General features: G+C 42.7%; 1 protein-coding gene across 3 annotated transcripts in view; it reads left to right on the forward strand.

Moving 5' to 3' along the window:
- Positions 1 to 10,133, forward strand: part of RNF144B (ring finger protein 144B) — a 135,196-nt gene that overhangs the window by 81,700 nt on the left and 43,363 nt on the right. For all 3 annotated transcript variants that reach the window (XM_019543947.1, XM_019543953.1, XM_019543940.1), the window contains one exon: positions 4,929 to 5,125. In XM_019543947.1, coding sequence (XP_019399492.1) covers positions 4,961 to 5,125 — 165 coding nt within the window. In that variant the 5' untranslated portion in view covers positions 4,929 to 4,960. The remainder of the gene's footprint in view (positions 1 to 4,928; positions 5,126 to 10,133) is intronic.

Below are 10,133 nucleotides of genomic sequence, written 5' to 3' on the forward strand. Positions count from 1 at the left end.
GGCTAAAGTTTGGTATAAGTCCAAGGCAATGGAAGAAAGGGTGGGGTAGGAGGATGAAATGGTTCATAGTGCTTATTGTTTTGTTTAATGTCTTTGAATGAAAGGCTTCTGTGGGTGAATGATGACACTGACAGTGGATCATCAGACTTGTGTTGGAGATCTGTAGTTCAGGTTTTTAAACAGATCTAACCAAAACTCTAGACACTTTCCCCCTCTGCAGTCTACTGCTATCATATATCCAGCTGTTTACTTTGTGTTCAACTTGAATTTTCAGAGGGTACTAGTAGACTTGAAAGTAGTCTACTTCTAGATTAAAACTGCATTATAATCATTTATAAGGACATGTGGATGAGTTCCTGTGGTGGTTGTTTACTTAAAGTACCCATAGGAAATTTAGAGGCAGGTGGCTGAGCTTTCATGGTCTGTGGGCAAGAACAGGCACACAGATAGTTTAACATAGGGCACATCTTCATAAGACATTTACTGTGCAGTAGACTAATTAGCTGCTCAGTAAACATCTCAGCATCTACATGTGCAGCCACAGGAAACTAATAAATTCTACAGCAGGATAGTACTTGTAAAAAAAAAAAACAAAAACAAAAAACCCCCCCAACAAACAACCCCCCCTTACCCCCCTCCCAAATTGCCCAAACTCTGCAGCAGTGCACATGTCGACAGCAGTGCTAGTGTAGATGCTGGAAAAGATGACTGGGGCATGTAGATGCTTCAGTGTGGGGATTGCCTGCTGGCTAGCCCTGTGCTCAAGCTCCCTTGTGCCTCAACCAGCCCCTCTGCAGCACATTGAGCTGGGGGAGCAGCCTGGGGCTGGCAGGCTGACTCCTTGGACCCCTCCCTGCCAGCTGGGTCTGCTCTGACCTGGCTCCATGTGCCGTGCCTGAATAAACTGCAGTTTTATCTCCCAGGCTCACATTCAGATGGCAGTAACTTTTGCAGTTTATTCAGGTGCTGTAATAGCATGTATAGATACGCCCACACAGTAGTAGATGCACAGTAAGGGCAAGATACTGTTTCACCTATTCAGCACTTAAGTATGATTCTATCCACCCTTTTCAAGTCCCTGAAAACAGTTAATACCAAAGACGGTGGGTTTTCTTCTTCATTGCTTTTGTGACTCAGACTTTAAAGGTAAGATGATGTAAGCGTATTACAAAAGTAGACACATGAAAGGATTCTAAGAACTTGAATAGGGTGTAATAGAATCACATTCTGGCACCTAAATCCGAACAGATTTTTGCTTGGTGGAATAAAATCTGGGCCTTAGTCCCTGCCCTTTCTGTAGTTTTTTTAAAGTGTCTGTTTTTAAGCTCACAGGAGTTTCTTTCACTTACTGATGACCCACCTGTTTTATGGATTGTCTGCTCTGGGGAAGCCAAAATCTCACCTAGTTGGAATATAGTTGTTGTACAGGAAACTTGCGTAAAACTTGCATTGTCTCAGATCCTGTATGCCTTACTCACAGAATCCCACTGCGGCTAATAGGACTGTGTGATGAAGCGGGCAAGATTTGGGCTGGATTTTTCTAATCCATAACATTGACTTTGCTTCACCTGCTGGAGGTTCCACCAGGAGAATTCTACCTCCAAGTAATGGGAACATCTGTCATACTGAGGAATGGGGTTGCAGGAAATAATAGAGCAGCCTGGACTGGACATTTGAGGAGCAAGAAGCCACCTTCAGTGCCTTGTGGCTGCCAATATCCATTACCTGAAGTGCAGCTTGGACATAGTAGAGAACCAGGGCCCTTTGTATTTACAATGGCTAATGCTATCTGTCTTGTCACTTTGAGCACCAAACTTGAGCAGTTCTTAAATTGGGAAATAACCTGTTAAATCACTGGTGGACATTTTGTGGCTCATTATTTTTTTTATTACTTCATTAATTCACTGGTTAAGTTCAATGTCATAGCTCCTTTTGTGCTAGCCAGAAATATTACTCCGGAAAAGATGAGCAATGGTTCCCATTTTACGGTCCTAATCCCTAAATATTCTCACTCTTCTTTTTTAATCTCTTTCTTCCTCTTGCCATCCTAATCTTTTACTGTATGTATCAGAAATGGAAATTCTCTTGGACTAGGGGCAGAATTTATACATAAACCAGTTTAAGTGATCAGAAACTGGTTTAAACCTGTAATAGAACAGAAGTTCAGTGACCCTAAACCAATTTCAAAATGACTGAAACTGGTTTAAGATAAACCTGGCTGAATGTAGTACCAGACTTAACTGATTTGGATTAAGCCAGTTTATGAAACTTCTGTCCCAGACCCCTTCCTGGTTCAAGTTAAATCAGAGTCCCCCAGCATTCCAGCACTTTGCAGCCCTGGGCTAGGCTGTGCTGCCTGCTCCAGAGAGGAGGGCGGGCCCCACATGTCTTCTCCCTAGCTAGAGAAGTGAGGGCTGGCTTACTGGCTGGCTCACTGCCCCCCCCTTTCCCCCTCACCCCCTGCTGGGGTCTGGGGCCAGGGAGAGGATTTAAATTCACCTTCCCCTGCGTACAGAACTGCCCTGCCCTGCCCTGCCCTGCCCTGCTTGCTTACTGCTGGCTGCAACTGTAGACTACCTCTTCCTGTTTCCAGGTGCCTCTGGGATTTAAGTGATTAGCAACCCTGCAGAGTCCTGCTGCTGTGAGCCTGGACCCAACATCCTAGAGACTCTGTGGGGCAGCAGAAAGAGGAAGCTGACATATAGCACCTCCCTCCTCTCCTCCCTCCCACCCTGGCTTCTAGCTTAAGCCACTGCAGGCATGTGGCTATGTTTCCTGAATTGAAAGCAAATGTCTGTTCATTTGCTTGTTGGTTCAATCTTTGAAGCTTAGACTAACCTGCGGACTGAATCAATACAGTCTTGGGCTTTTTGAGTGTCTGTACTTAGTCCTGAGGACTGAAGTGAAAAAATACAGTACTTTGTAGCATGTGGTTGTAGCAGGATTCTACATAGGTGCAACAACTGTGCTTTTTATAAATATATGATAGAATTCTTAAGTATTAGGTTGAAGTCTAAAGTGTAGATTTAAACAATAGGTGGCTTTTTATCCACCATACATTTCCAGTGACTCGCTGATGTATTGTTACACTAATTGTTGCAGCAATTATAGAACAATATATTACAGGTTCTGACTCAGAGTAGGGTTTTGTTCCAGTAGGTCCTGGCAATGCTAGTTTTCGTCAGGAAGAATTAACTGGTATGGTCAGCGTGGTAGCAAGTAAGTCCTGCACCAAGAAGTATGAGTGAAATGGGTTTTAGAACTGGTATTGTTCCCCTTAAAGGGAGACTCTTGCTTTGGATGAACATCCAGAAGTTTTGTTACTTGAACTTTGACTACATCTGTGACACTGGGTTCATACCAGAAGAGGAGCCCTTGTTAGGCTATTTCAGGGCTTTGCTGAGGTGCAGAACTAGGAAGTACAGGAGTCTAAAAATGGAGTAAGTTGTAATAAGCTAGCCCTGTCTCCAAAAGATTTTCTTTTGTCATATGCATGTATGTATACTGGACCTGTTTTTCTACTATTTGTCAACTGACTCCTGTGCAAAGCAAATACATAGTGCTGCCATTGTGATTAAGTTGTCATAACCTTGATTTGCACTGATGCAGGTAATTATACATATTGCAGGGGCAACAGAAAATCAGGCTTCCAGTTCTAGGAGCTGAGTGGGGAGGTTTGCTTGCTCTATGTTAAAATAACTTAAAAAAAAAAAAAGTATTGTATATAGAGCGCACGTTCAAGATTGTATAACAATTCACTGTTAGGACAGAGGATTGATTCCAGATCTCTAGACTTCATCCTGTGCTTTAACCACTTCACCTTCCTCTTTTTGTCCATCAGTAGTAGTAGAAATCTCTGAGAGTGTTCTCCATGATGTCACAGTTCAGAATTTGAAATGCTTCATTAATAATGAGGCTCTTGAACAGTGAAAACAGAACAATTGAAGGAAAGTGTTTTGTGTATTATGCAGGGTTTCTTAAAGGCCTCACTGTGAAAAGAAATTTGAACTCATGGCAGAGGTGATATCTTTTATTAGACCGACTAGATATGTGCAAAAAAGTATCACGGTGAAAATGCATAAAACAAAAGGTTTTCAGTTAGTGTCTCTCAAGTGAAAGAGAGAGAGATTTCCTTCTATAAGTGCTGTCTATGGGATGAAATCCAGGAAATGTGGCAATGCTCAGTGTTGCTGTGCCTAACTCTTTGGCACCCTGCTTCTGGAGTGGAGTTAATGAGCATGAGTTAGGCACCAAATTCCCTATAAAATGCCAGGAAAAAACTGAGCTAAAGTGTAATGCTGGAGAAAGGGTGCTTGAAATCCTGCCTTTCTCTGCAGCCAAGTGACTGTCTAATGTAAATAGAGTGCACAGTCTTTGAGCCACAGACCATAGTCTAGCACTTTTCCCTTACAGGGGAGTGCCATCATCTCTGAGCTGCTCCTACTTGCTCCTTATCCTTTTTATCCCAGGAATCTTGCACTGTTGGCTGTCTAGAGGGCCAGCTTCAACAGGATGGATGGCGTCCAAAGCCCTTAGCCTGGTGGTAAGGGTTCTCTCAAGTGGGAGTTATGGGTATAGATGGGTAAGGAGGTCCTAAAACCCCGGTCTCTGGCTTCTTGGTACCCTTACTACAGGATATTGGGCAAGAGGTAGGCACTGTCACTGGTTATTTTGGAGGGCTTCAGTTTTATGCTAAACTCAATGGTGCTGTCATTAGGGATCCTTAGTTCTACCTATGCTCCACTTTCAGTACCGAAGTGCTTTTTAGATCTTCGGTCATATACACAAACGTGAATGAGAACTGCTGGCTATATGAAAGGAAGCTTGCTTAGCTGAAGAGTGCTTTACAGTTCACTGCACCATGGTGTAACCTTGCCAGCCTCAGGAATTTTTTTTGAGAGTTTCAGTTGTTGTTTTTTTTTCTGCAGACTGGCCAGAATAAGAGTAAGACATTGAACGGATGAGTTCTGCTGGTAAGATCTGCAGTCACACCATGACAGCCGGCGAGGCAGAAGCTGGGGAATTAGTTCTGGAGCCCCTGGTCACTTGCAAGCTATGTCTCTGTGAATATTCTCTTGATAAGATGACCACCCTTCAGGAATGCAGCTGCATCTTTTGTACAGCGGTAAGCATCAGCAGCTTCTTAATCAAAGTTTCAGGATAGAGCAGTGGTTCTCAACCTATTTGGGCTCGAGGCATCCTCCTTGGGCTCAAGGCCCCCCTCCATAACTTTTGTGAATTGAGTGGCTCCTGATTTCAAAAACAAATTTTATATATTATAGCACTTACCTCTTTGAAGAGGGGGCAGGCAGTGGCAGTGGGAGACTTGCCAGGCTGAGACAAGCCTGAGCCTGGCATATCTGCTTACCTCCTCACACCTTGTAGCACCTTTCAGACGATTTTGCAGCAGCTCAGGGTGCCCCAGCACTCGGGTGAGAATCATTGGGATCAGTCACAGAAGGTGGAAATAGGAAAGATCTAATATAGTGTTTTTATAGTAGGAATCAAGCACTAATATCATCTTCTCCTTTCCAGCACCCTAGAATTCCAACAAAAATACTCCCATAGCCACATATTTTTATCAATTGACTTGCTTTCACTTTTACCTAATACATTGATAATTGATATATTTTAAATAAATTGAATAATAAACTACAGTAGAATACCATCTATCAAAAAAAGAATAGCGGAGCATGTAAACAGTTTATATTCAATCTGGTTTATTATTTTTCCTTAGGAAAACTCTTAAATAAAATAGGATTGCTATAGGGTGTTTGAAGCAGCATTTTATAAAAATTCTTCCCCACAAAGCTTTTACAGACAGTCTAAAAGACACAAGCCTCAGGTGCATTACATACTGCAGAGATGCTGTTTTTGAGAATGGCCTTAGAAACCAAATTATGGTTTTAAATACCATAAATGTAACTTTGTTTGTGGAATTTCTTTAGCACTTTTTCATGTATTCTTCTCTGCAAATTCATTTTGTAGCAATTCTATTTAGATAATCTCCAAATCTTTGTTCAATCACTTCAGGTGAGGCAAATCAGCATAGCTACATTGAGCTCATGAAGCCATGACAATTTACACCCAAGGGGAATTGGACCTTAGTCCCTGCATTCACACACTTTGCAGACTATCCACATACCTCTCTCACCCATTCCAGTAGGCTATAACATGTTTGAACCTGGTGTTTTTTGCCTTTATATTGTTCACTTGTTTCTCTCCCACGTTTTTCATGGCTTGCTTGTCATGGAAGGGATGGGCAAAAATGATATTTTTTCCCCTTTTCCTCTTGGTTAAACTTTCTCTTAATTAGCAGAAATTGTGGAAGTACAGCTGTTTGTGACATTGTATGAGTCGGGTGGCTGAGGGCTGTGTCCTTGATTGCAAATAATTCTGCCTTCTTTCATGCTGTTTCTGTTGGCTCTCTTCCTGACACTTACTGAGATTGAAGGCTGTCAGCATGGCTGTATTAGCCATCTGTGGAAGCCAGCTATGATACAGTTCCTAATACCTTTTCATTCTATACACCTTATCTGGTATCCTGATCATTGTTCCACACAATGTTAGTGGGCCCTCACAGTGGTGTATTGTGTATAAAACCAGGAGCACAAACCAGTCCTTAGCTATTTCTTCCTCTTTAAACTAGGCACAGAATGTTTCTAAGGGTGTGTCTGTTCTGCTTCTGTGGTAATCATGAGACAATTGCTAAGAAATGAGCCCTGCCTACTTGCTCCTGCTCTGTATGAGCTGCATGCTGAAAGTATGCCAGGCAGTTGCTATTAAAATAGTGCTAAGAGTGATCAGTACAGCTCTTGGGAGCATAGCTGAGACCTGAAATCCTTAGAGCACTGCTGATCCTCATACACCAAAAAATGACTATGTGACTTGTTTCAGCAGGCAGCATGTGCTGAGTGGGCAGGTCTTGACTGTGCTGAGGATCTCTAGGAAAGCAACATTAAAAGTACCTGAAAGCATTTTCATAGGATGCAATTCAAAGGAATTTTTGCTGCTAATCATAGCACTTGGATTGTTAATCACCCACCTTTTGAGAAGATTATTTCCTTCTGGGATGAAAGTCCATGTTGTGTTTCTGAGAGGTAGAGCACAGAACTCAAGGCCCAGACAGAAAGTTAGCTTTATGTCCCTCTGATATTGGGATGTTATGGAGGCCAGAATGGCTTTTGGGTGGTTGTATGAGTTACAACCACCCTTGTCTCCAGCTGCCTTTTGGCAGCAATACATATTGCTATATGTGGTATATGGTTATGGGGCTGGAGCACATGACATATGAGGAGAGGCTGAGGGAACTGGGCTTAGTTATTCTGGAGAAGAGAAGACTAAGAGGGACTTTAATAGCAGCCTTTATTAACCACATGGTGGGTGGTTACAAAGGGGATGGAGCTAGACTGTTCTCTGTGGTACCAGATGACAGGACAAGGAGCATGGTCTTAAGTTGCAGCAAGGTAAGTTTAGGTAAGATATCAGGAGAAGTTTTCTCACTGGGAGGTTAGTAACTAACTGAAACAAGTTACTGGGAGAGACTGTGGAATCTCCATCCTTAGAAGTTTTTAAGACCTGGCTAGACCAAGCCTTGGCTGGGATGATCTTGTTCGGGCTGGTCCTGCTTTGAGCAGGGGATTGGATTAGATGACCTCCTGAGGTCCCTTCCAACCCTAATTGTCTATGATTCTATGTTGTGACACCATTTTGATATATCCTTGCACCCCAGAACATCCCTTCTGTCAGGCACTGTGAGGGAGAGTTGGGGGAGGCTCATGGGAAAACCTGAAGCTGTTTTAGTTCCTGTGCTGGGATAATTCCCCTCCTCCTTTTTTAGATCCCCGTTTAACATTACCTGGAACTCTCTTTACCTGCATAAAGGGACTGGAGTTGGGGTGAGACTCTCAGCATTAATATCTTGAATCATGATATCTTTGTCTTCGGGACACTGAGTCTTTTTAAAAAAAAGTCTAGTTTGTTTTTTCATAACTAGGATTAACAACATACAGCCCAGATTACTCCTGAAGTAGCAAGAGAACTCCATATGGAGAAAATGTATCCTATGCTAAGGAGTGGCTATATTTTTCTTTCCTTTTACATACCTGTTATTTTTCAGCTGACACTAACTTTGGTTTGCTCACTCAGAATTTTTCAACTAAACATTAGTTTCTACCAAAGCATTACCAACTTGGAGGGTGGGGGGAATGGAAATGTACTTAGTTGGGCATCCAAGCTTATGTTTTTACCTATCATTTGTGGTCTATAAAACACAAATTTAATGGGTTAGTACTGTGTACTGGTATACTTCCAGCTTAGAGACTGATGCAATAAACATTACCCGTTGTAAAACCTGTACTGCAGCCAAAGTAAGTAAATTGCATTTCAGTTTGTGTATTTGTATTTGAGAGGAATGTTGCTATTTCAACTGGAAATTTCGTCTAGAAATAAGCCTTTTACTTGAGCTGTTTAAAGGGAAAAAAAAGTGAAAATCAGATGAAACGGTGCATTTGTACATAGATTTTTTTTTTGCTCTTTCTCTTTGGAACTCTTCTTGAAGTCAAACGAGAACTTTTACCAAATTGTGGATAATACTTCTTACTTTTGAAGTGAGATTACAGTAAAAAGTCAAGAGCTCAAGCCCAAATTAACCATTGCCTGAAGCTTCTTGAGGTATGTAGAAATAGGTGATGGCTTGGCTTGGTGAGTTTGTTTTTAAGTTTCAAATGAGAATATGTAAGAGTCCCACAACAAACTGTATCTGAATTATTATAAATAGCATATTAGAGGACTACACGAAGGTGTAATGTGGTTTAAAAGGTTTGTCAGCATAAGTTTGGGATGCCTACAAGTGCCAATATAATCTTTAGAGTAACACATGTGTGCTGTGCTATAACGGCCATGTATGCTACAGGAAAAACTGTAGCATAACTGTGCTTAAAAATAAGTCACCAAGAGTCCAATTGCACTGAGGTTGGAGGAGCTGTAGAAGCCTTTAAAAATTAGCATTTCTCCATCTAAAAATGTTTAGCTGTTTTACACCCAAGAGACTAGATTGATCTTAAGAGCCTTAAGGAATGAATACTAGGGCTAGATGTATATAGAGTCTCAGCCTATTCTGGAAGAGGCTTACAGCAAATAGGGCCCTGACAGCCAGGGCAGGGAAAGTGCTTCACTGGAAGAGGAGCTGTGTCAGTTTGACCTGGCTTGCCTAACATCTGTGTAGATGGCATGCTTTGGCAGGGCTCTTTGGTGCTTGATTTGGCTATTAGATAAAAACAGCAAAAAACCCCACTGAAGCTTGCTATCTATACAGGTGTTGGGTGAGCTAGGTCAAACTGATGTGGCTCCACTTCTGAGCATGCACTGAAGGGGGTTTGGGGGAGGAGTTTACATCTGTCAGCAGCCTAAGTGCCAGCTCCTCTTCCAATCCTCCCTTTTCTACTTGTTCTTAAAAAGTTTGACTCCAATTTCCCCCATATGGGATGAAACTTTTGACTAGGCAGTAGACATAGAGGGCTATAGGTTGTTTAGAAGAGATAGGAAGGAGAAAAAAAGGGTGGGGGTTAGCGCTGTATGTTAGGGAACAGTATACCAGTTCTACCTTCCAAGTGGGACCAGAGGAAAGCTTAACTGAGACCCTGTGGGTCAAACTTCAAGGAGGGCAGGGCAGAGGGAGAGGGATCTGGTAGGGGTTTACTACAGGCCACCACATCAGGAGGAAGAGCTGAATCTGGAATTTTCCAGGCAGCTGGGGGAGGCCGTCCGTGCAAAGGAGGTTGTGGTCATGGGTGATATGAACTACCCTGACATCAACTGGGAGGAGCAGTCAGCCAGGTCTAGCCACTCACGAAGGTTCCTGACTTGTGTACAGGACCTACACCTCATGCAGGAGGTACTCATCCCCACTAGGGGAAATGCCATACTGGATCTGGTGTTAGCCTCTGGGGATGACCTGGTGGGGGAGGTGCTAGTACAAGGGAGGCTAGGGGACAGTGATCATGAAATGATCCAGTTTGCTATTCGGAGGAAGGGGGGAAGGATAACTAGCACAGCACAAATGCTTGACTTTTTAGGAAAGCCAACTTCGACGTGCTCAGGGCAGTAGTCAGGGAGGCACTTGGAGCCCAGGG

This window comes from Crocodylus porosus, unplaced genomic scaffold (genome assembly GCF_001723895.1).
Source record: "Crocodylus porosus isolate Cpor-Errol unplaced genomic scaffold, CroPor_comp1, whole genome shotgun sequence".
Taxonomy (NCBI): domain Eukaryota; kingdom Metazoa; phylum Chordata; order Crocodylia; family Crocodylidae; genus Crocodylus; species Crocodylus porosus.